The sequence below is a fragment of the Perissodus microlepis genome, chromosome 11 (assembly GCF_051167445.1).
Source record: "Perissodus microlepis isolate ML-2025 ecotype Zambia chromosome 11, ASM5116744v1, whole genome shotgun sequence".
NCBI classification, from domain to species: Eukaryota; Metazoa; Chordata; class Actinopteri; order Cichliformes; family Cichlidae; genus Perissodus; species Perissodus microlepis.
Genome location: NC_140471.1, coordinates 9,617,448 through 9,644,385, shown reverse-complemented (window position 1 = coordinate 9,644,385; position 26,938 = coordinate 9,617,448). Strand labels below are relative to the sequence as shown.

At 39.2% G+C, this 26,938-nt stretch overlaps 1 protein-coding gene and 1 pseudogene across 2 annotated transcripts; one reads left to right on the top strand and one right to left on the bottom strand.

Annotated features, from left to right (window-relative positions):
• The first annotated feature begins 228 nt into the window (after window positions 1–228).
• Window positions 229–26,938, top strand: LOC146377255 (carboxypeptidase Q-like). Of its 2 annotated transcripts, none has more exons than XM_084943649.1 (11): window positions 229–355; window positions 2,004–2,151; window positions 2,405–2,617; window positions 2,716–2,832; window positions 2,915–3,122; window positions 3,234–3,441; window positions 10,018–10,129; window positions 10,822–10,913; window positions 11,407–11,502; window positions 11,829–11,934; window positions 25,969–26,938. In XM_084943649.1, the coding sequence occupies exons 2-11, from the start codon at window positions 2,004–2,006 to the stop codon at window positions 26,127–26,129; spliced, it is 1,461 nt and encodes a 486-aa protein (XP_084799775.1). In that variant the 5' UTR covers window positions 229–355; the 3' UTR covers window positions 26,130–26,938. The 2 variants fall into 2 exon arrangements, with proteins under 2 accessions (XP_084799775.1, XP_084799774.1); XM_084943648.1 differs by lacking the exon at window positions 25,969–26,938 and adding an exon at window positions 15,944–25,962.
• LOC146377256 (uncharacterized) lies at window positions 19,558–24,761 on the bottom strand (annotated as a pseudogene).

The window sequence follows — 26,938 nt, the reverse complement described above, 5'->3', positions numbered from 1 at the left end:
TCATTGAATTATTTTAGTTTTGTGAGGGGAAAACGGGAGAGTGGGGGGCTCTGTGTGGTTTATTCTTTAACGAATTTAGTAGTTCATAGGCTTAGCTAATACCCATTTCTATTTGTATATATATATATATATATATGTGTGTAACCATATTTTAATACCTGCATAACAAAACTATTGTTATGGTAAGTATAACGCTTTTATTATGAAATAAGACAAACCGGAAGTGCGCTATGCAGGTTGTAATCACGAGTACGGAACTGTTTACGTTGCGGTATTTGTGTATTTGGCATATCCTTAAAACTGGACGAAGTCCTGCAACGTCAACAAAACCAAAGACTTTGAATTGACTTGAAGGGTTTGTGCTCTTATGGAGAAGCGAGTTTTGCGCTCATTGTTACTGTGAAATGTTTAAACCGCTGTAACGTTTCTGTCCTTCTCTATTCGTCTGTGTTGCAATACTTTTTTATATATCGTGTTTGTTTTTTAAAAACTAATGAAGCCGTCTGTGTTAATATGATAATTTAACAATTGTGGTGTCCAGCTACATTTACTAAGAAATAAAGTATAATTGTAATGTCCTAAAGTGAAAGTAAAACTATAACTGGGGAGAGCGTAACGTTTCCAATAAAGCGCCATTCACGTATAGTGTAGTACTGTAAAATAATAGGTAGCGTAGCTTTTCTTGCTTAAGGCTTAATTTCGAATATCTAAAAAATATATGCAAAAAACATACAAAAATACATGGCTTAACATATTGAAAAAAGGAGTAGGAATAAGCATAAACTTATTTAATACCACCCTTTCTCCACTGTTTTGTAATTATCGCTTTACTTCCTGTTTATGTCCTTTCCTATCATGATTCCTTGTTTAAAATTTGCCGCATATATTTGGTTTTATAAACCCAGTAACATACCAAAAAGAGGTATTTACACATATACATAATCTTGGGGACGAATGTCATGGTAATTGGTTAAAAAAACAAGAAATGGGTGCACAAGTATTAAATTATTTTTGATTTTCTCTAATCCGCATGGGCCAAAAAGTATACATACAGGTTTAGTTAAATGTCCCTTAGCAAGTCACACCTTGACCGGATGGTAGTCTTTTTGGTAATCATGAACAAGCTTCTGGCTTGGTTATTTGGAAATTCTTGTTGACAGAATTTGTAGATTTAAATCCAATTTGCGCAGTTAACCAGTATCACTGGCAGCAAACAGCCCAGAGTATGACGCTACAACCATCGTGCTTCACAGCTAGTAAAGTGTTCTTAGGTCATTGTTGCCAAACAGCTCAATCTTTGTCTCGTCTGACCATAAAACTTTTCTCCAGAAGGAATTTGGCTTGTCCATGTGGGCAACTGCAAATTTAAGTTGAGCTTGAAGATGTTGATTTTGGAGCATTTTTCTTAGTTGGTACTCTCTCGGTCCATGGCAATGTAAAACCTTACTTCACAGTCATGCTGGTAGTTCAGTGGTTCTATTGTTGCAAAGAGAAAGTAAAATTTGAAGTCAATCATGATAACTAATGAGAAGTTAATAGGCCTTGGCCCGGTCAAGTTAAAGTACACTGTAGAGCCTGTATATTTGTTTTTGACCCTGTGTGGATTAGAGAAAATCCAAAATAAATTCAACCAAATTCTTGTGCAATCATTGCACTATGAAAAAAGCACAGTTGAAAAAAATAATTAAAAGCCCAAAAAATTTATGCCTGCTTTTTATACCACAACTGCATATACATATGCAAACACATGCATATACATTTACATATACACACTCGCATATCAAAAATAGAAAATACCTGCTGTAGTGCAAAGTAAGTGTCTTTGTGAATTGCCTGTTTGAATCATATCTGCTAGATTATCTGTGTTAGCACGAGTGATGCATGTTTGCTTTTTAGTTCGTACTAAGATGAGAGGATACTTGCAGAGTGTGTGCGGTTTAAGGAGGATTTAGTAGCAATTTAACATCAACTGACAACAACACACTGATATTTTCTTTTCACAGATGACTTGGAAGGGGACACTATGTATCCTCCTCTCCCTCAATGTGTTTCTCAACCTATCCTCTTTCTGTGATGGTCATCCCCACTCTGCACGAACTATAAATTCAGGATCTGCTGTCAGAGTCTTATCCAATGATACTGCAAAGAGAGGTAACCCAAACTCTGAGAGAGTAAGGCCTTTATTAAAACAACCAGTTTATAATTAATGCTAATAAATGCCTTCTGTACCCATGCATTTTTTTTCCAGTTACTTTGGATCCTTTGATCAGTTTAATGTTGGGATTTATGTACTGAGTTACAATGACAACAGTGTACCTGAACTAACTGGTGGAACTGGAACAGTCTTTGCAAGCCTTTACAGTGTTTTGATATGTTCTTGTTGTGTGTCTCTGCATGATCCCAGCTTGGGTTGCAGCTGAGGTAGCAGGCTATGCTGATGTGGCCAAACAGATCATTGACCTGGCTGTGTTCGGTGCTGCCCAGAACCGCTCTTACAGACGGCTCGCAGACTTTACTGACACTGTAGGAAACCGTGTCAGTGGCTCAAACAACTTGGAGATGGCTATTAAATACATGTACAATGCCATGGTGCAGGATGGGTTGGATGTACACCTGGGTAAGTTTTACAGTTTTTATCCAACATGTGTTTCAGAACGTACGGGAACTCTAGCTGATTTCTGGTGAATATAAACAGAGTTTAATTGTCTTATCTAGAGCCAGTAAAAATCCCACACTGGGTACGGGGGAAGGAGAGTGCAGAGATGACTGCTCCTCGAGCCAAGACACTGGCTATACTGGGATTGGGTAGCAGCGTAGGAACACCCCCTGAAGGTAAAGACCATAGTCGTATAAAACAGCTTTCATTTCATCTGTTTCTCCTTTACTGCTCACTGATTGATTGTTATTCCTGCAGGTATTGAGGCAGAGGTGTTGGTAGTTCAGTCTTTTGAGGAACTGAAGCGTCGAGCCAGTGAGGCCGCAGGAAGGATTGTGGTTTTTAACCAGCCATATGTTAGCTATGGAGAGACGGTGGCATACCGTGCTTATGGTGCCTCTGAGGCAGCCAAAGTAGGAGCTGTGGCTACACTCATTCGATCAGTCACTCCATTCTCTATTAACAGGTATAGCTATCTTCTCCAAGTGTCCAGCTATCTGACTGTCTAGAAATGTTGTAGTGTCACTTTGTCACTGGTATATTACATACATCTCTGTCTTTATCACTTCCTGTGTAGTCCCCACACAGGCTTGCAGGACTACCAAGATGGAGTGAAGCGCATCCCCACAGCCTGCATCACTGTGGAGGATGCTGAGCTGATGTGGCGTATGGCACAAAGAGGTCAGAAAATTGTGGTCAAACTCACCATGGGAGCCAAGACCCTTCCTGATGCTGACTCTTTCAACACGGTGGCTGAGATAAAAGGCTGGCAACACCCTGAGCAGGTAGCTTTCACTCACTCATAACATAGATATGCATGTTTGACAAATTTATCTCATCTATTATTTGTCTAGTTTCCACTTTGATATTACAGTAAATCCGTTTTGTCGGATGTTACACATAAACCACAAGGAAATCAGATGTCCCAATAATCCTTTTTTAAATCTCCTTCTTAGTTATTTCCATCTTTATCTTAGCTCGGTGGAGAAGGAAATAATAGTGTGGGTTGCTTTTGCTGACTGAAGATATTCCGACAGCCCTTAACTCTGCCTGTATTTTGTGTTTGCTTATGTGATTTAATCTTTCCAGGAACCAGTATAAAGTAGGCTTTCATGAGAACACTGCATTATTTAAACAATACAGTAACCACCCCCAACCTGTCACAGCAGATATCCACCACTGGTTGTACCAAAGGTTTCTTCCTGTTAAAAGGGAGTTTTTCCTTCCCACTGTAACAAGTGCTTGCTCATAGAGGGTTGTTTTTGTAATATTGTGGGGTCTTTATCTTACAATATAAAGCACCTTGAGGTGACTGCTGTTGTACTTTTTTTAAGAGATATTCTGGTAAGTATAAGTGATTATTTTCTTTTCTCTTCTCATTTGCCTCGTAAGCCAATTATAACATTTTGACCATAAAAAAATAAAATTTATAGTTGATCAGTTCAACTCAGCTAAATGTAACCAAGCTTTTTACTACTCACAGTATTTTTTAAGGTAATATAATGCATAAAACTGCAAACTGCAACCAGTCAGTTTACATGAAGCATATCAGTTGCGATATAAATATCATATTATTCCAGTATGGATTATATGTAAGGTTGTTACTTCACAAAGGGAACGCAAACTCACAGTTTTAAGTAGCAAACCTTTTCAATATCAGACTGTCAAGAACAGAATGAGATGACAAACTATGGCCTGCTTTAACTCTAAGCCTATGAGCGGACTAAATTACTACATACTGAACTGCAGAGTATACCTTTTCAGTTCTCTGCAGGTGCTTTGTATTTATGACACATCTAACAGGTAGAACCTGATGAATAGATTATGTGCTCCTGCAGAAACCTCAGTGTATGCAAATACAGTTTTTAGAGGAGATATTTTTAGAGTCCCCTGGAAATACTACCCAAGGTTTCTGGGCTTTAGTGCTAAATGGGCTTAGAGGCATGCTCAGCGCCATGTACATGATGTATGTAAATATATTTGAGTTTGTGTTACAGCGCCTCACCTAGAAGCTGAGTTGTAACATAACCATAAATCTCCAAGAAAGATTACTGAATAGGAAACAAAGAATTTATTTACAACTATCTTACAATATTAAATTAAGTAGAAAAAGGAAAGCAAATAGACACCAGGGGTTCTAGGGCCAAAGCAAGTAAAATCCCCCATTCTTACTAGAATGAGAAGAAACACTGAGCTGTGTGTTGAAACAAAAATACAATGCCCAAGTGCTCTGGCTGGCCACAAAACAGGAGAACAGTTGTGCACATAAAATGACAGCAAACCCCTACCAAACTTCCACTAACATACAGATTGGTTTCCTTAAACACAGAGCAACAGAGCATGACAGGTCCCACAGGCTTGCCACAGTTCAACTCCAAAGATCACTTTAAGTTACACTGAACAGCACAGCTCCAGCAACCACACATCTTAGAGCCCAGTGGCCAAACAGTGAGGAGCGCTGGCTGCTGGAGCCGTATAGGCAGTTACTTAAATGAGCAAAATGCTGTGTGGGAGACCTGGAACTGGGAACAGCTCTCTTTCACAAGAGGCCAAAAGGTCAGAGAACATAACAGTTTGCAGTTAAAACGAAAGGGACAGATTTATCTTGGCGTACTAGAAGTAACTGTTTGGAGTTTGTACATTCACACAAGGCAGCTCATGTTGGGTTAAACCAACATGTCCTAAATAGCTGAGCAGGTATGTAAATTATAGTAGCAGTTATTTGCAAAGACAAGTGATGAAAGGTGTGTGGAACAAACATGCAGGGAAATGGGGGGGGTGTCTTGTTCAATTTGACTACACTGAATTTTGCATCTCAGTTTATCACGCTCTGTGTGAAATTTCCATAGTGGCATCTGATAACCCTGGTGTATACTGTATATTTGTAGAGGTTGCCTGGTATGCGGATGTTACTGTTGTTGTTTTTTTTTTGTTGTTTTTTTGCCTGTCCCGTTTGGCTCTTTTGCCATCAGAATTATTGTCTAAAGGCAAAGAAAGATGCCCAACGGATTTACTTTACCAAATTGACCATCCCAGCCTTGCCGTAATGGTCCATTTGATTCACCTTTTATTGTTTATTTTATTTTCACTTGCTGAATACGGGACAGACTTGACTGGTGGAAAGAAGGGGAGAAAGAAAGAGGGAAAGAGAAACAGCTGAGAAGAGGGACAAGGGCAAAAAACAAAAACCAACAGAATGGGCAGAAAAAAAAAAAGAAAAAGAAAAAAAAATGCATCTATCGATCACCTGGATCACCTGTTGAGAAAGAAAAAAAGAAAACAAGCAGAAGAGAACAAGAGTAATAGAATAAACAACATCACAATGATATATGGGAATATGACAGTAAATACTAAATATTAAACATTATTGTGCAGCACATAAGATCAACAGCGCACAGTGTGCTTTGAGGTAGGAGCCAAAAAGGGTGTAGTTTGTGGGTGTGATCACCCGTGTGTACACCTGTGAGCATGGACGCGCTTGTTTTTTTTAAAAGGTTCCTTCATGTAATGATCTGCTAGAGGGTGTGGGGAGCCACTGCCCCGTCCTCCAGGGCATGAAGCAGGTATGGAGGAGATCAAAACTCCAGACATCCAGAGGCCCTCAGAACACAAGAGACCAAGGAAGACCAACAGAGGTGCAGCCGCGCCACTGTCCCAGAAAGAGCTGAGGAGAGTCCCAGATGAGGGCTCACTCAGCAGCCGCGGAGCAGAAGCCAGGGGGGGTTGCAGTGACGCGCCCGTGAGCTCCGCCGGCAGCCAGCTGCGCCTGAGTGACCGAGCCCCAGGCCGAGAGGCCGAGGGCACCCCACCTCCGAAGTGGCCCGAGCGAGCCCCAGGCTCCAGGCCCCGATAAGCGGCCGCCAAGGAGTGAGCCAGTGTGTACCTGGACACCCATCCCCAGACACAAAGAACCACCAACGCGCCGATGTCTGAGGGAGTCCGCCACTGGCAGGGGAAGTGGTGGTGGGGGGAGATAGGCCTCCAAACCTTGGAGGGCCTGGGACGTCCCCAGAGAGGTGGCGTCTGATACCCAACCTGACATATAGACACAGAGATACAGGCACACACAGATACAAACATCCATTCCCACCCTCATGCTCTCATATGCACTTACTCCACACTCAACCAACGTGGAGACAAACATAAAGAGACGCTGTACACACGATCACACTCCCCAAGCGTAGTCTACGAACCGGGTCTAGGTACCCTTGCCCCTGGAGGGGGGAACTGCACCCAGACCCAGGTGGTGGTGTTACTGTTGTTGTTAAGGAAGTGTGGAAGTGTGTGTGTAATATCTGCTTTGTTGGTAGATGAAGGTATATGATGGTATACGATGTTTGTTCTTGAAAATTTCCCACTAATGTGGGATATATGAACTATATCTATGTAAACTTTGACTCCCTCACAAATGCAAGCCTCCCCCTTTAGCAGTTTAAAAAGTTCACATCCTAAATGCAAAGTCCAAGGTAAAATCCGTCAGGACTCTTGAACCAGAGCGCTGATGTAAGCTTTTACTATTCTGATATAGGAACCAGCATTTGGAGCTTTATTATAGAAAGGGAAATGAAACACATGACATGGCTGACATCATCTCTGGCCCTGTGACTTTGTGCTCTTGCAGTAGCAGTTATCGTGGCTGATGTATTGTGTATGTGCGTTTGTGTGTGTGTGTAAGTTCATTAGAAGATGTACATTTGGGGCTGAATGAGTCATTCCCACAGTTAAGTTTGTCACAGACTTTTTCCACCCACTCCAACTTCTACATCTTTCTTCTTCCTTCTTTTTAGTTTGAAGTTTTAAAAAAGTTTTAAGCTTTCAAATATTAAATGTGGTATGAATGATTTCTGAACTGACTGTAAATGTTAGCTTCTCTTTGTTGGGGAAAACATGCTTGGATATTACATACACCGCAATGAATCATTAAAAAAAATACATTTGTGGTCTCTTATAATTTACACTTTTAACCAAAGCACATTATGCGGTCTCTGCTATGGCCACAATCTACAATCAGGCTTTAAACAGAGTCATAGCAAAACTAACCAAGTGGCTGAGTGTATATAAATATAATATCAAGTTAACAGGAGCAGGATTATTTTGTAACCAATGTAAGAATTACAGTACAATAGAAAAATAAATCCACATTTTGAGGTTTCATTTTATATACAAATGTCCTGATGTTTCAGTGCTATTGGTGACCCAAATCTGTGTGTTTATAAGAATGGTTTAAATGCAGAGACGACTTGACTGCAAAATCCCTCATGCAGTTTGTAACCTGGGATGAACTGGCTGTATATGATTCTGTTAATGTGAAACCAGGCTCGCTGCTGTACTGGCCTCTTTACTAATGTAATGTATTTGCAAATACTTGAGAACTACAGCGTGGGAATATTATGCTGTAATGGAATGGGCCCACTTGCCTCCTTGGATGGGAGCATCACTGTTGTAGTGAGTCACTTGATGGGAGTGATCCCCTTCTAGGATGACAGTGCTCCCATAAATGAGGAGTTTGTGTGAAACAGTAAATATATCTGTTCTCACAGCATGGTGGTCAAACACTTTTCTAATATACTTATTCTAATATACTTATACCAACAACATCATGACATATTACACAGTGTGAAGTAGTGTGTGAGTACTCCATGATTCAGTAGCTTGTAGAACTATGTTTAGCAGTAAAATGGTTCTGCTTACTTGCCTGCTTACTTCCTGTTAAAAGGGAGTTTTTCCTTCCCACTGTTGCCAAAGTGCCTGCTCATAAGAGGTCATTTTTATTGTTGGGTTTTTCTCTGTGTGTTATTGTTACCTAACAATATAAAGTGCCTCGAGGTGACTGTTGTTGTGGATTGGCGCTGTATAAATAAAATTGAATTGAATGGGCAGCACAGTGGCACGGTGGTTAGCACTGTTGCCGCACAGCAAGAAGGTCCTGAGTTCAATTCCACCATCAGGCCGGGGTCTTTCTGTGTGGAGTTTGCATGTTCTCCCCGTGTTTGCGTGGGTTCCCTCCGGGTACTCCGGCTTCCTCCCACCGTCCAAAGACATGCAGCTTGTGGGGATAGGTTAATCGGATAATCCAAATTGCCACTAGGTGTGAATGTGCTGTGGTTGTCTGTCTCTGTGTGTTGGCCCTGCGACAGACTGCCGACCTGTCCAGGGTGTACCCCGCCTCTCGCCCTATGACAGCTGGGATAGGCTCCAGCGCCCCCCGCGACCCTGAAAAGGATAAGCAGAAGCGAATGGATGGATGAATTGAATTAAATATTTCATGTATGACTTTATCAGTCTTTCACATATGGAAAAATTTAACCCCTCCTGGAACCTCTTCCAAAAACAAGTCATACTTGTTTAATCTTCTTCTTTTTCTGAGCACTGCATGGTCTGACCTTGGGATGAATTTGCTGGGATATATATGCATAGTATTTCTCACTGTACACTGTTTTTGGGAAATGGCCTCATAGCCCTTCCCAGATTGATAGACAGCAGTGGTTTCTTCTCTCAGACATTGCTGATATCTTTACTCTGTAACATTGTTTTATACCGGTGCTCACAGCATTTGATTAGCAGCAGCTGGCTGCTACTTAAACTCTTGGAAGCAGTAAAGGTGAACTTAATTTTTCACACACTGCTGCTTCACCTGGCCTGAATCTTTTCTACATGAAAACGTATGAATTAAAAGAGGGTGGAACTTCTCACTATTTATGCATCATTCACAAATAGTGATGTTACCAGTAATAATAAAGGTAAACTCCTTACACTTTTCCTTTGCTAAGTAGATACTGTAATTTAGACTCCCCAGTTTAAACTTACTTTGGAGAAAAACAAAAATTACTGCAAAGCATTCTGTGAGAAACATCTGTATCTGGAAATAATCACATTCCAATGTTATAGTTTAGACATCTCAGTCTGGAATCAAATGGGCGACTAACCAACACATTGGCATATATTACCATTTCAGTTACATAAGAAAGCAAACACTTGGTTTTTACGGGAATGTGCAGACTCTGGGTCATTGCACGGACAGGGCTAGATCAGGTCAGAAAATGTTTTGCAACCTTGAACAGCGGCTCATCTACATCCCACTGACAGGAATCTTGGAAATTCCTGTGAGTACAGATACACTGAACTGTGTGCTCTCATCTTTTTTTTTGTTTTTTTAAATGAATCTCACTTTTCCTGCTGATACAAACCTTTTTTATTGTTAAAAAAGAATCAAATTAACTGGACTTTTAACTATTTGTGTCGACATTAATAAAAAGTCAACAGGATATGGGCAGCACTGTCTGCCTATCTGTTTCCTCAGATTTGCTCCTCTGTTTCTTGTTTACACATTTTCTCTTTATCTGTACAATCTCTTACTGTAGGTTGTCTTACTGAGCGGACATTTGGACAGCTGGGATGTGGGCCAGGGTGCCATGGATGACGGAGGCGGAGCCATGATTTCCTGGGAGGCCCTGTCACTCATCAAAGACCTTGGTAATATACAGAGAAATACTTACAGTAAATTACAGATAAACTTCAGCAATAATAACATGTGCATATTGTAAAATGCAATAAAAGCTCAAGTTTATTAGTTTTGCTTAAATGTTAATCAGAAAAAAGGAGATGGCAAACGTACCTATTCATGTTATTAATCTAAAACATTTTACGTTCGATTAGCAGAGCATCCTCTGTTTATTTTTTATTTATTTGATTCACAAAAGTTACAATGAAATCTAATAATTCTATTAGAAAAAGTGAATGTGTTCATTAAAAAGAGAGAGGAAACACTATGTATGTGCAGACACAGAAAGCAGAATAACCAGCAGTGGCGATACTGAGACCAATTTAAAAAAAAGATCATTAAGTGGAGCTAAAGTTTCCAGTTCTAAACACAGGGACAAAATGAAAAACAAATCCTCTGACTGTAAACAGTAATTTCACCCCAGTGTTTGCAGAGGAACAAAATACACACAACTACAACAGGAGGCAGGCCTGCATATAAAGTACAGTATTTTTGTGGACAGTTTACTTGAATGAGCCTTGGACAAGGACTGGGTCATCAATCAAAGACTACAAAGACCTTTTATTCACCAAAAAAAAAAAAGAAAAGAAAAATTTCATTATTAATATTTGGAGCCGTTATCCTCCTCTTTCTATACTGTGTATGTGTCTTCATCTCTTTGTAGGTCTGCGTCCAAGGAGAACTTTGCGAACAGTGCTGTGGACAGCCGAAGAGCAGGGTGGAGTCGGAGCACAGCAATACTTTAATCTACACAAGGTACTGTCTGCTGTTACCGTGCCAATCAGTAGAAAACAAGCACGGAGCCAATGTTATTCCAGCTGCCCAAAAAGCAGGAAGGGTCACAACTGTGAAAAGGCAGTTTAAAAAGGCACTTCCACCAAACTGAAGGGACTTGGCTAGCTCCCATGTTTTTCCTGTGCAAAGGATCTAAATAAGAATCTGGAGTCTTACAATTTCCTTCTTTGGAGTTGTTGCTGCACACTAGGCCCTGACCTGTAATATACTGCGTTTTAAAAACCAGAAACACCAGTGTACCATAACTGCCCGTGGGACTGGTCCAGTTCTTACATGTGATGTATAATTACGTTTTAAATTCCCTAAATTAGTTAAGGCAGCTGCTCAAGGTACTTATAGTGGCTGGCTGAGTGTGTATGCTTTGTTTGCGAGTACTTTGGTTCGGTTTGCTTTCTTTCACCTTTTATCTCTGATCATGACATGTTCCCCCTTTTTGCGTCCTCTCTGCACACAGGTAAACATGTCCAACTTTGACCTTGTCATGGAGTCCGACTTGGGGACATTCACCCCCATTGGCCTGCAATTTACAGGCAGTGATGCAGCACAAAAGGTGATATTAAAACCCAACTATTTAAAAAAAATAGTGGTATTAGATTGTGAATTCTGCCGCACACAGATTTTGCAAACTGACATGAAAATAGCATCTTGTCCAGTAAATGTACTTGTTTTTTCATTAAAGTCTGTAAAGGTTCCATATATTTACATGTAAAAAGGAAGTAGTAGGAACCACAGCATCTATCATGTTAATGTGGAACCAAAACATCTGTACGTTGTCACTGAATGTTCCAGTAGTGCTCAAATCTAGAAATTACAATCATAATATTGTCATAATAGTTATATAAAGATAATTTCCTGTGTCTTTTTCCATCTCGACAGGTGATGGAAGAAGTGGTCAAACTTTTGGCTCCCATTAATACAACCAAACTCGAGGCCCACGGTGAAGGGACAGACATCTCACCATGGATGCAGGCAGGAGTTCCAGGTCAGTCTAATCAATATGCCTGTCTGCAACTAAATGGTATAACTAAAGGTTTATTTTAAAGGGGACAGTAGGGACATTGGAGTTTGCATTTTCTCTCTATGCCTCCATGGGTTCTCTCCATCTTCCTTCCAATTAACCTAGCATGTGTGTTTTTTTTAATTGATTGTTCAAAATTGGTCATAGTTGTAAATGTCAGCATGAATAGCTGTCTGTCTCTGAGTGTTAACCCCATGACAGCTGGGATAGGCTGGGGAAAGCCACATCACTAATGAGCACAAAGTTAAAAAGGAAGTAACACATCCTACTTTTAGTGGTGGGAATTTTAATGATCTTTCTTCAGCGGAAAGTGCTGAGCACAAAGAATCACATCCTCACTGATGGTCTATGAACAGATTCTAGTTGGTTGGCAGTAATGACACCCGGTTACGCCAATCGGAGGTCACTAAAATCAATATTGAATCGATGTGCAACTTTGCTAAAACAATGTCGGACTCTGTAGTTTTCTCTGGTCCCCTCCCCAATCAGACCAGGAGTGACATGTTTAGCCGCATGTTCTCCTTAAATTGCTGGCTGTCTGAGTGGTGTCCCAGAAACGATGTGGGCTTCATAGATAATTGGCAAACCTTCTGGAGGAAACCTGGTCTTGTTAGGAGAGACGGCATCCATCCCACTTTGGATGGAGCAGCTCTCATTTCTAGAAATATGGACAAATTTATTAAACCCCCCAAAATATGACTATCCAGAGTTGGGACCAGGAAGCAGAGTTGCAGTCTTACACGCCTCTCTGCAGCTTCTCTCCTCCTGCTACCCCCCCAAAAACCCATCTCCATAGAGACTGTGTCAGCTTCCAAAAAGACAAAAAACAAACTAAAAACCAGCAACAAACAACTTAAACATAAACAATTACAAAGAAAGAACAATACAGTATCCACATCTGAACCAAAGAGTAAAACAGTGAAATGTGGATTATTAAATATTAGGTCTCTCTCCTCCAAGTCTCTGTTAGTACATAACTTAATAATTGATCAACAAATTGATTTACTCTGCCTTACAGAAAATGGTTGCAGCAGGATGATTATGTTAGTTTAAATGAATCAACACCCCCGAGTCATTCTAACTACCAGAAACCTCGAAGCACAGGCCGAGGGGGCGGTGTGGCAGCAATTTTTCACACCAGCCTATTAATTAATGAAAGACCAAGACAGACTTTTAATTCATTTGAAAGCCTGATGCTTAACATTGTCCACCCCAGCTGTGAAACTCAGAAACCAGTCTTACTTGTTATCATCTATCGTCCACCTGGGCCTTACACAGAGTTTCTGTCTGATTTCTCAGACTTTATATCTAATTTAGTTCTGAGCTCAAATAAAATAATTATTGTGGGTGATTTTAACATCCATGTAGATGCTAAAAATGACAGCCTCAACATGGCATTTAGTCTGTTATTAGACTCAATCGGCTTCTCTCGAAATGTAAAAGAACCCACCCACCACTTTAATCACACTCTAGATCTTGTTTTAACATATGGCATAGAAACTGAACATTTAACAGTGTTTCCTGAAAACCCTCTCCTGTCTGATCATTTCCTGATAACATTTACATTTACAATAATTGATTACACAGCGGTGGAGAGTAGATTTTATCAAAGTAGATGTCTTTCTGAAAGCGCTGTAACTAAGTTTAAGAATATAATCCACCCACTGTTATCATCTTCAATGCCCTGTACCAACACAGAGCAGAGCAGCTATCTGAACGCTACCCCAACAGAGGTCGATTATCTTGTTAATAATTTCACCTCCTCACTACGTACGACTCTGGATACTGTAGCTCCAGTGAAAACTAAGGTCTCTAATCAGAAGTACCTGACTCCGTGGTATAATTCTCAAACACGTACCCTAAAGCAGATGACTCGTAATCTGGAGAGGAAATGGCGTGTCACAAATTTAGAGGATCATCATTTAGCTTGGAGAAATAGTTTGCTGCTTTATAAGAAAGCCCTCCGCAAAGCCAGAACATCTTACTATTCATCACTGATTGAAGAAAATAAGAACAACCCCAGGTTTCTCTTCAGCACTGTAGCCAGGCTGACAAAGAGTCAGAGCTCTGTTGAGCCAACCATCCCTTTAACGTTAACTAGTAATGACTTCATGAACTTCTTCACAAATAAAATTTTTATCATTAGAGAAAAAATTACCAGTAATCATCCCACAGATGTAATATTATCTACAGCTACTCTTAGTACCATTGATGTTAAGTTAGACTCTTTTTCTCCAATTGATCTTTCTGAGTTAACTTCAATAATTACTTCCTCCAAACCATCAACGTGTCTTTTAGACCCCATTCCTACAAAACTGCTCAAAGAAGTCCTGCCATTAATTAATTCTTCGATCTTAAATATGATCAACCTATCTCTAATAATCGGCTATGTACCACAGGCCTTCAAGCTGGCTGTGGTTAAACCTTTACTCAAAAAGCCATCTCTAGACCCAGCAGTCTTAGCTAATTATAGGCCAATCTCCAACCTTCCTTTCATATCAAAAATCCTTGAAAGAGTAGTTGTCAAACAGCTAACAGATCATCTGCAGAGGAATGGTTTATTTGAAGAGTTTCAGTCAGGTTTCAGAGCTCATCACAGCACAGAAACAGCTTTAGTGAAGGTTACAAATGATCTTCTTATGGCCTCTGACAGTGGACTCATCTCTGTGCTTGTCCTGCTAGACCTCAGTGCAGCGTTCGATACTGTCGACCATAATATCCTATTAGAGCGATTAGAACATGCTGTAGGTATTACAGGTACTGCACTGCAGTGGTTTGTATCATATCTATCTAATAGACTCCAATTTGTGCATGTAAATGGAGAGTCCTCTTCACACACTGAGGTTAATTATGGAGTTCCACAGGGTTCAGTGCTAGGACCAATTCTGTTTACATTATACATGCTTCCCTTAGGCAGCATCATTAGAAGACATAGCATACATTTTCACTGCTATGCACATGACACCCAGCTCTATCTGTCCATGAAGCCAGATAACACACACCAATTAGTTAAACTGCAGGAATGTCTTAAAGACATAAAGACCTGGATGGCCGCTAACTTTCTGCTTCTTAATTCAGATAAAACTGAGGTTATTGTACTCGGCCCTGAAAATCTTAGAAATATGGTATCTAACCAGATTCATACTCTGGATGGCATTACCTTGGCCTCCAGTAACGCTGTGAGGAACCTTGGAGTCATTTTTGACCAGGACATGTCCTTCAACGCACATATTAAACAAATATGTAAGACTGCTTTCTTCCATTTGCGCAACATCTCTAAAATTAGAAATATCCTGTCTCAGAGTGACGCTGAAAAACTAGTTCATGCATTTATTACTTCCAGGCTGGACTACTGTAATTCATTATTATCAGGATGTCCAAAAAACTCACTGAAAAGCCTTCAGCTAATCCAAAATGCTGCAGCAAGAGTACTGACAGGGACTAGAAGGAGAGAGCATATTTCTCCTGTTTTGGCTTCCCTTCATTGGCTTCCTGTTAAGTCCAGAATTGAATTCAAAATCCTGCTCCTCACATACAAGGTCTTAAATAATCAGGCCCCATCTTATCTTAATGACCTTGTAGTACCATATCACCCTATTAGAGCACTTCGCTCTCGCTCTGCAGGCCTACTTGTTGTTCCTAGAGTATTTAAAAGTAGAATGGGAGGCAGAGCCTTCAGTTTTCAGGCCCCTCTTCTGTGGAACCAGCTTCCAGTTTGGATTCGGGAGACAGAAACTATCTCTACTTTTAAGATTAGGCTTAAAACTTTCCTTTTTGCTAAAGCATATAGTTAGGGCTGGACCAGGTGACCCTGAATCCTCCCTTAGTTATGCTGCAATAGACGTAGGCTGCCGGGGGATTCCCATGATGCATTGAGTTTTTCCTTTCCAGTCACCTTTCTCACTCACTATGTATTAATAGACCTCTCTGCATTGAATCATATCTGTTATTAACCTCTGTCTCTCTTCCACAGCATGTCTTTTATCCTGTCTTCCTTCTCTCACCCCAACCGGTCGCAGCAGATGGCCGCCCCTCCCTGAGCCTGGTTCTGCCGGAGGTTTCTTCCTGTTAAAAGGGAGTTTTTCCTTCCCACTGTCGCCAAAGTGCTTGCTCATAGGGGATCATATGATTGTTGGGTTTTTCTCTGTATCTATGAAGCGCCTTGAGGCGACTTTTGTTGTGATTTGGCGCTATATAAATAAAATTGAATTGAATTGAATTGAAAGTTAATACAATCTGGCTACATACATACAGACCTCTTCTACTTCCTTTTCAACTGTATCTCAGTTTAAATCTCTAACTGCGAGTACAAAAATCTAATCAGCCAGTCGCATGGGAGTACATTTAGGCACGTAGACATGACCAAGACAACCTGCTGAAGTACAAACTGAGCGTTAGAATGAGGAAAGAAGGTGACTTCAATTGGGGCATGGTTGTGGATGGTAGACAGGCTATTTCAGAAACTGCTGATCTGATGGCTCTGATCTCTGAACTCACAGCACATTGAAGCTTGAAGCAGATGGGCCTCAGCAGCAAAAGACCACACCGTACAATAAGCACACAGGTTCCAGTTCACACAGGTTCACCAAAATTGGAAACTTTCATTGTTGATTCTTGATTTTTGCTACGATATTAAGATGGTAGGATCAAAATTTGGGGTAAACACGAAAGCATGGATCCATCCTGCCTTGTGTCAACAGTTCAAGCTGCTGCTGGTGTAATGGTCTGGGAGATATTTTCTTGGCAGACTTTGGGCCACCTAGTACCAACTGAGCATCGTCTAAATACCACAGCCTACCTGAGTATTGTTGCTGACCATGTTCATCCCTTCATGACCATAGTGTACCCATCTTCCAGTAGGATAAAACACATGCCTAAAAGCTCAAATCATCTCAAGCTGGTTTAGTTACATTTTTGAATTGGCTATTCTGTGTTGCATGTTATGAAAAAACAATGAACCTTTGAAAAGGTTTTACCTAATATCGAAAGTCTGTTTCTGTCTTGTTGTTACTTTAGAAATTTGTTGAACTATTTTCTGCTCTTTTCTTCTACACATGTGTTACTGTTTGTTGAAGATGGATTGTAACATATAGAAAGACACTGACTCATATATTAACAGTATAAATACATTTTGGGCACAAGCAATTTATCAATCTTTTCATAGCTGAATTTGTAGTTTAGAAACAGTTTTGCTGTTAAAAATTAAAATACATCTCTTTAAAATGAACACTACCACTAATAGAAGTAATATTTTTTATTGCCTTGTAGTCATTATTTACAGTTTTATAAGACATTGCAAACCACAAAATACTCTGAATTACATTTAAATAAAAAAAAAATTAATATATTGCGTGAAAAGAAAACAAAATACTAAATGGAAATTTGAAGACCATGGATGCCACATTTTACATGGTACAGCCGACTTTGACCTTAAGAGAAACTACCCATTCTGTCAGTGTAAAGAAGTTTAACTACACTTTGAATCCCTCATATATTTTAATATAAGAAAAAGGAGTCTGATTGCAGCCTCTTAACCTCTCAATTTTGTCTATATGACAAAAGAAATGCTGCTGTACGAAATGATAAAAGTCTGTTAGCACGAAACTTTTAAATGCATAATTACAAAAAAAGTTCTGTAAGCTTATTGCACACACTTTCTTGTAATTATGATAAAAAAAAAATTGTTAACCCTTTATTTACCATGTTAATGTTTATGCTAGAGACAAAGTTTAAACAGTTACAGAAAAGGGAGAAGACGAGCTTTACAAGGAGATTTGGTTTATTACGGTGGCATAAGGTACTGCTGTCTCAACATGGACAGAAAAAAATAATCTGCACCTATTCAAATGGTTACCGAAAGATGAGAATTACTTTTTTTTTTTATTTTAAAGCCAAACTTCAAAAATAAGTCATTAGGCCTGTATAGATCTTGGTCGATAAAGGAGAATATGTTCCTTTTTTGTGAACTTTTGAGAGCCGATAATGAAAAACAGGAACTTACTGTTATTTAATTGTTCTGTTTCTTACTTTCGTGTAGTATGAATGGCAATGGGAAAGTCTTTATCCATTAGAAAAGCCGTAAAACAGTTAAAAGTCTAAAATTGATCCCTTCCTTCACATTTTCCAAAGCAGTCCAGTGGGCCAGTTTTTGGCGGACAAGTTCTGGCACCCAGGTCTTATGTTTGACATCCCTGGTGTAAACTTTAACCATCTAATTTAATCATGTTCCACTACCTCGTATCTCAAAAATGATTTCTTTCAGGCTGGATGTCACCACTTGCATTCTAATTTCTTGGCACTATCCCACCGATGCTGGAGAATTGGTTCTTGTTTTTGTTCACAGCAGTGAGGTTGTTATCTGAGGCTGACACATCATGCGCTCTTTGTCCTCCACAAGTTTTCATCTTTTCCTTGTAGTCCATTTACTTGAGCAACAGTGACAATCTCAGGGGAGACGATAGAGAGGATAGTGCAAACATTTTTGGTGTTTGACCTTTAGAGTTTTCTTACTGGAAATCAGATGTCATTAGTCAATATTAATAGTAGTGGGGTTACTTAGAGTCCTCTAGATTTGAAGTTCTCCTATTTGCAGACAGGGGACTGCTGTAAGTAAGAGGAATAACCTGAGCACAAGTAAGGTCACGTTAACTTTAGAGACTCTGAGATTCATTTATAGGATTCGATGCAGGATTTTGCAGCTACAAAATCAAGTGAGAACGAAAAAAGTAACACACATACACACAAATACAAAAAAACTTACAAGTGGAGAAGAATTTACTTTTATTACAACAGATCTATTAAAACAGTATGTGTTTTTATAATTTCCATAAAAAAAGAAATATAAGCACCTCTACACATCATATTGCAACCTATATAACAGGAGCTGTCATATGCTGACAAAGGCTCCTGACAGCTGAGCAGTCAACAGCTAAATCAGTTTTCATGAAGACCTGCACAGTACCATTTTTTACAAGTTTACTTCAAACGGACTGTGCCAAGCAGTAAATACAACAATCTTCACCAAGCTGTAGTCTACCTCAGTTTTTCAGGATTTTGAGAGTAGGCATTGGTTAGTTTCTCTTAGTGGTTTTGTAAACGTTAAAATGAGGCGTTTTGTAGAAGTGAAACATTGCAATCACAAAGACACCATAGAATAATGTGTGAAAGACGACTTAAAACCTCATTAAACATGTGGTGCAGAAACACCCCTTCTTTGATGTATTGAAGAGACAGAGATTTAGCTGCCTCAATTACAGTTAATTGGAGTTTTACATTGTTAACGGTTTGTGAGTGGCTCACGCCCTGCTTCAGGACACTCTGTGCTTTAAGAATACTTTCTCTTTTCTGGTGATTGTAGGATATGAAAACATACACTGCTTTTTGTAGTAGAAAACCATTATAAGTGTCAACTGTTAACATCTTGACACAGCAGCTGAATGCTAGAGTTATCCACAGAAAAGATCATTTCTGTGCACATTATTCATAACTGAGGGCCAATTTCTTGCCTTTCACTTGGGAATTGATTTTGTAGTACATAGTGTTGGCGTGTTATTCATTAACTCCCCTCTATGAAAATTCCGTCCTCAATCACGCTAAATCTTCTTCTTCTTTACAAACCGCCTTCGACGAAGGTGCATTTTTAAGGGTCCTCCTCGAGGCTGAGTCGAGGACTCTTAGATGATCGCTTTACTAATGTTGGTTGTAGGAACACCATGGGGCTGTCCAAGGGAAAGGTGACGGTGCAAACACCACAATCTGTGCTGGGAACTTGTGCCTGTGTAGCTTAAGTGCAAATACAAGGAACAAGTAACCCTGACAGGATCCTCCACATATATGCCATCATAGTGGAAGCAAAAAAGGATTTTTTTTTTGTGCATGACTTGATCATCTGAAGGGCCACAGTCCTGTACTGCGGAGGGAAATCTGCCGGGTTTTCATTGACAGCTGTGTGCTGACTGATCTTCTTTCTGGGGCAGCAGTCTGGGAAGCTACAGACAGAGGTCAGCATGCCAGAGACAGCAGACAGAGATCAGCATGCCACAAAGGCCTCTATTACTGCCCTAAACAATGACACAGGCAGTATTAGCTCTTCACTTAAACTTCTTTTTTAAGCAAAAAAGATTCATGGCCCCACATTTTTAATATTTATTTAACAAAAGAAAATTCTAGCATTTAATTTTAATGAGATTAAGCTCATCCGTTAATGTCTGCTGTGGCTTTATGACTTAGGAACAGGGCCTGCCCGACAAGAGCCATCTATCTAAATAAAGAACTGAAACTAGTCAAACCTCAAGTTGTGGCATTAAGTAGCTTTAAAAAGCAATAACAGTATGAGCAATTACAAAGCAGAGCTATGACACTCAAGTAATAATTTAAGTGTCATAGCAATTACTTGAATCCATGTGAGAATTTCATTATATGAAAAATGGTTTTCTAAAGCAATCATTTGCTTTACAGCACCCAATGTGCAACACATATAAGCCAGTCATTTTACTGGCTGAATACATAGTTGAAATGCTTTCCATTCATTTCAACTATGCAGTTATTTATCTATCTCATAGTGTAGTGGCCTAACAGCAAAGTGTCTAACTGGGCTTTCGGCATAAAAAGATTTGCAAAATCAAACATGTTTAGCTATCTGCTGTCCACATTGTGATATTAACATGGAGTTTGTTCAGTGCTCTGCTGGGAGAGCCACAGACATGGATCATGCTGGCACTCTGAGGGAATGCAATGTTGCATGTTTTTTTGAAGTATAACCTTTGTAAGGAATGTGGCTCTTAAATGATTATTTTGTGCCCAAATTGCAATAAATTTTAAGCAGTTCAAGCTTGACCTGTGAAGTCTGCACATGCAGTTTTATGTCCCAGTGACCACTAAAATTAAATTTTCCACCATCTTCCTATTCATTTAATCAGCACTTCAGCTGCCCAAATAACTGCCCAGAAGCACAGAAAGTGGCTGCCAAGTGACAGGACTTGCTTTCAGCAGTTTTCTAGGTTTACTGAATCGTAACATAAATTAGCAGAGATGTTGATACCAGCACTCCGCTGCTAGTGAATAAAGCTGAAATTAAGTGCCATGGAATAATGCGCACAAGTATAGACAAAAAATTTTTAATCTAATGTTAAAAGACTTTTTTTATTTCATAGTAATTTGTCTCTGTCAGGCTTCACCTTGCAGACATTTCAGGAGTTCTTAAATAACGTGAGAGTTGGCATCATACTTCAGATACCAGCAGGGTTGTTTGTTTTTTTTTAAAGTTTTCATACATGAGATCTTTTTATCTTCAAAGACGTTGATCCTCTTTTCCACCTCTTGCTTTTTCTGCAGATGGCAAAATCATCTGTAGATCGTGATCCTCACACAGTTTTAACCCTAATTATGTTAAGAATTTTCTTATCTACTACCTACTTCAATCTTCAAATCTTTTTAGTGTGCATTTTATGTGCAAATTTTACTTCCAAAGATGGTAAGGTTCAGTGCCAACATTATAACTTCAAAACTTGCTGCACTGGCTGTTTGCTTGCTTTCAAAGTGCCTCAGACGTTGGTTAATCTTTCCTCTTTCTGTTCTCTTATTGCATATCATGTGGTTAGTTAGTACTGGGCCACGTAAATGTACACAACATGTTCAGACATGGAAAACCATAACATGAAGTGCCCAGTGTACACTTTTTGTGCTGATGCTAATGCCAGAGGAAGTTTGCAATTCTGCAGTTATTGATCCTTTTAAGGCGACCCATATGGAAAAGATAAATATAAATCTTATAAAGTTTGTATCTGTCTTGTGTGAAACTTGTATGAAGTATGGAGTTTAAATCAAATCACTGAGATGTGGCTGAAGTGCAGGTTTTCAGCTTAAATTCAAAGGTTTTAACAAAAGTGTTTCATTAAAAGTTTAGGATTTGCACTTATTTTTAGAGGCTGGATGGAACCGGGCTTATCTGATCTGGCATTTTGAAAATACACTGTGAGAGCAGATATCTATAGATTTCCCCAGTAACTGCTTCTTAGTCAAAGGGTGCTTTTCAAAAGTACCTCCTATCTCCTTTGCCTCTTTTCCTCAAGGAAAACGTCATTATACTTAATCAAGGGCAAAAGGGTGGGTAGGAGAACTGATAAGGAGTTTAAAAAAGAGAAGAGCGGTGTGCTGAGAATTCGAACATACACTAGTCTCCTAACAATGTAATGCCAGATATCTGCTGTGTTGTAACTACAATGATCAGAAGATGGACTAAAAAAAATACACACCTTACTTTGCCATGTGTAAACCCTGCTGTTTTATGGAGGCCATATAAATGAGAACAGCCTGTGAAAAATCTCTCTTCAGTACAAAGGTTGGAATTTTAAAGAAAAGGGAACATTAAGGTTGGAAATACTAACGCCTGTACGTTAGACATTAAAACAACTGTTGGATTTTCTAAAACGGCAGCTAATTAGTCCTTAGTGTGTTAAATTAATGCGTGAATGCTGCAATACGCTATTAAAAATAAGAAGCGATGCACACTTTTACACATTTTCAGTTTGTAATGATGCAGGATTCTTCTGGATAAGTCTTGCTCTGCACCTGAGTCCTAATGCTCAGCAATTTCTATGAAAGAGTTATTTCTTATATCAAAAGAATATTGATTTCAGCGTCCTCTCATTTATCTGAACCGCCTCACTGTTTTCAAAGAGAAACACGCATATCCATCCATCACTTATCCCAGCTCACCTGAAGTATACATTGATTTATGATAATCCTAACAGCAATTGCAAACGCAAACTAATTATAGAGAACCCTAAACACGCTTTGATCAGTTAATATATCTCATAATCTTTAGAGAGCTTATATACATCTGTTTTTCATGCAAGGCAACAACTGAACAAGTAGGTTTTATTACAGCAGTGGGATGTTCAGAGTTCAGCTCTGCGTTCAACAGGCTGTTGTTTAAAAACCAAATATATCAGCAGGTCATGGAATGAAATGGAAAATACATTTATGAATGAATGAATGAACATTTACATGATCTGCATCACTTTGTTTATTATGTCGGTTGCTGTCGTGAATGGTCGGTAGAGGAGAGTGGTTCAATCCAAACAGTATTGATACCAACGCTGGTATTGATATCTGATTGATCATAGTGTGATAGGATTGATGCTTTGATTCTCTCCTCTAAGTTCAGTATGTAGGACAGCATTTTCTCCTCTCCAGGCAATCGTGGCTCAGTCGCTGTGCCCTTGGGCAAGACACTTCACCCGCTGGCTACTGGTGGTGGTCAGTTGTCTGGCAGCCTCGCCTCTGTCAGTGCACCCCAGGATGGCTGTGGCTACAATGTAGCTTGCCATCTCCAGTGTGTGAATGTGTGTGTGGATGACTGAATGTGTAAAGCCCTTTGGGGTCCTTAGGGACTAGTAAAGCGCTATACAAATACAGGCCATTTACCATTTAGAAAAGGATGGTCACAGTCTATCCTAAAGTAGCAAATAAAGAAAGCACTAGAAGCAATGGAAACCGGTCCATGTATTTGGAATACACACAAAAGACAGTGCTTTATATCTTCAAAATAGACGTCACTGTTTCCGTTCACCTGCTGTTTTTTGAGGGCCATGAGTCATTTATCATGTGTTAGGGTTAAATGAGACGTTCTTTTTGATTGGGAAGAAGTGACTGATGGATATCTGCACTGCATATCTACTCCAGTTATGCAATGTTGAAACCATCAACCATCATCAAGCATCAGAGTTGGGTGAACATTATAACAAGTGTTAGTGGGAAATGCCTGCAGGATTATTGCCTTATATTGGGTTCTACTTTCAATTTGGTAGATCGAGCGGATGGTTAAATTAAAGCAATACACATTTTTAAATGGGCTTATTTGCAGGTTTATATTATTTTACAGTGCTCTACTGCTGCTACACAAGCAGCTCTGCACTGTAACAACAGTAAAAATATAACAGAGCACACTCACTCATGACTCTCCAGACTTTCCCAACAAAGTGAGAACTGACTCGTCTTTCAGGACTAACCACTGCGAAAATCCAGCATTGAACCGGTTCAGGAAGCAGCTCTCGGTAAAATGAATGAGCATAATACGCGGTTGGGGTTGTACTGCTGAGGAATAGTAGTGAAAATGAATTTAACCACTGCTCCTTCACTTCGTCTTCCTGTGGCAGTGTATACAAAGGGAGTTTACGTTTGCATTGAAGAAAATAACTCCTCCTGGACGTGACTGACACCGCTAACCAAAACCAAACTGTTTCTGGGTTCTTCTGTTTGTTTCTGGGCAGATTTCAGTTTTTTACACTGACATCTACAGTACCGTATTATGTAGTGCAGGTTCTGTTTACTGCAGTTTATTATAGTTTGATGAAATTGATTAAAAAAGTCAATACATTAAAAAAACAAAACAGTTTAGTTGTTTATTAGGATATGTGTTACATTCTCTGACCTTTCACATCTTATTTCACACTTTGTATTCATCGAGTTTCAGGTATGTTGCAGTTTGCTTAGCATTCCTAAACTTTCCCATATAAATGCATATTTTTCTATTCATCAATCAATTATTGTCCTGTTATCCTTATCAGAATCGCAGAAATGGCTGGAGCCTATCCCAGCTACCATATGGGGAGAGGCAGGGTGCACCCTGGACAGGTCACCAATGTGACACAGGATTATATTTTTTCCATTATATCTTACATTTTAACCTTGAAGTGATGTTTAAGCAGAACTTTCTGCTAATTTTGGATAAATGTGGGGCCACACTGTGTTAAAGGGAACTCACGTGTCTGTGAGTCAATGGTCAGCATTACTAGCAGTGGGAATTTTTTTAATAATCTGGATGGAAGCTAAAAGATTTATTTAGGGAATGGGTGGGGATTTTAAGACTTTAACATTATAAAGAATAACTCAAGTACAAGCAGGGTCATCTTGGCCTTTAAATGGTTTTAGAAAATAGTAGTCTGCGGTTCCTTCAATGAATACAAGTGTATAAAAAGCAGAATAACAATTACTACACCCTATAAAAGAAAAGAAGAACAGCAAATAGTCACCATAACAGAACTTTTTGTTACAACAAATCTGTTAAACCTATACGTGTGTTTTTAGCTGATAAAGTAACCCTCGCATTACATACAGACTCATATACAATACAACATTAACAATACTAATGTACACTACTAACTTACCCCTCATTTCTTTATATTTTGCTTGGAAAATGGGAAATGAATGCAGTGATTTGATGAGGCAAGCACAAAAAAAAAACAAAAACCGGAAATATACTATATAAGGCAAAAACAGAGTTTGCAATATTCTAACAAGTTTAAATATATATTTGGTTTGACAACCTGAACTCTTTAGAAGTCTTCAGGAATAGTTCTCCATGGTTCTTAAAGAACATTCAAAGCTCTTCTTTGGATGTTGACTGCCTTTTTGTCAGTTCTCCCATCATCTCTGTCAAGATGATCCCACGCTGCTTCTACATCTGCTGATAGTTTTTTTCTTTTTTCTTTTTAGGCCTGCCACGTCTTCTTTTGTAAACGCTTGTAAAACATGTCAAAACATGCCCAGTTTTCAGCTATTAGCTCAGAAAATCCTTTGTTAACTGAATGTCACTTACTAAATATAGGTTTAGTATGATTTGTAGGTCACAAACTAAATTAAAGCCTTGAGTACACAGTAAATACAACATTTTCTAATACATAAACATAAGCAAAGCATTGTTAATAGCTTAGACAAGAAGTCGATATAAAATTAGAATGTAAACTGAGGCTCAGAGCAGATTTTTTTCCTTCGGTGGTTTTCGTTAGTTTCAAATTACAAGGACACAAATTACAAATTACAGCTGTGACCAGTCATAAAGCGAAATATTCTAAAGGAATAAATCAGACACAATGACGATGCTTCTTTACAGCTGCGAAACTCTGAGTCCAGAACTGTTTCCAGAGCTGAAGTTTCAGATTTGCCAGCATGTTTTGTGACGCTCTTTGTGCATCTTTCTGTCCTTTTGTCATCCAGGTGCCAGCCTCCACGTGGCAGACAGCCGTTACTTTTGGTTCCACCACAGTGAAGGCGACACCATGAGCGTCCAGGACCCTCGAGACATGGACCTTTGCTCGGCATTGTGGGCCGTGGTTGCTTATGTCGTGGCAGACCTGCAGGAAATGCTGCCCAGATAGCGCGACCTGCTGTGAACTGTACATCTTTACATAAAGTAAAACTCTTGTTAAATTATATTTCTAATAAAGACTTGATCCAAAGTCCATTCAGATGAAAAACTGACATTCTGTTCAAAATGATTTCTTTGTTTTTGTTTCAAGACAAACTGCCACCTTAGTTAGTGACACAAACTGATCAGCCGTCTTGTGATACAACATACATCCTCTTTTTTGCACGACAGTATAACCATCGATAAAAGCTCAACAGCTATTTCATTTTGCACAAATGCACTCCTCCAAGTTTGTGTTTTTTCCATCTGACCACATGCAGCTTTCTGCACCATCTTTATACTTATCAACCATACTGTGTTTTTGTGCTGTAAGAGAAATTATTTCCTTTATTGTTACTAAAACTGAATCTGAAGCAGAGGGTAGAGCAACCATGACAGTTTGTCTTGAAACAACTGTAATATCCACATGACTTTTTTTTTCCATGAAAAAGTTTTTCGACTCGAAATTTTAACTTTATTCCCAAAATGATCTATACATGTTTTTCTTAATGTGGCCCTAATACTCCTTCGTATCAAAGAGATGCTTATACATTATGATTTTTAACACAGAAGAGTATATTATGTTATGAATGAGGAGAAATTATTTTTTAATGAATATGTTTTTAAATTTAGGGTTATTGTAGACAAGGAGGGATAAAATATAGATCTGAGTACTGTAATGTTATGTGCAATAGGAGGTTTGTTTAAGGTGTGTGAAATTAAAGAAATGGATTACAAAGTTGGGGAACTCCTGAGTCCACGTCTTTCTCTGTTTCTAGT

What these genes read in the sequence shown, in the direction of transcription:
- LOC146377255 (XM_084943648.1), top strand. Translation starts at nt 2,004, where the DNA reads ATGACTTGGAAGGGGACACTATGTATCCTCCTCTCCCTCAATGTGTTT. An exon ending in ACTCCATTCTCTATTAACAG is followed by an intron (nt 3,123 to 3,233) that starts GTATAGCTATCT and finishes CTTCCTGTGTAG; the next exon opens with TCCCCACACAGGCTTGCAGG. An exon ending in GCTGGCAACACCCTGAGCAG is followed by an intron (nt 3,442 to 10,017) that starts GTAGCTTTCACT and finishes CTCTTACTGTAG; the next exon opens with GTTGTCTTACTGAGCGGACA.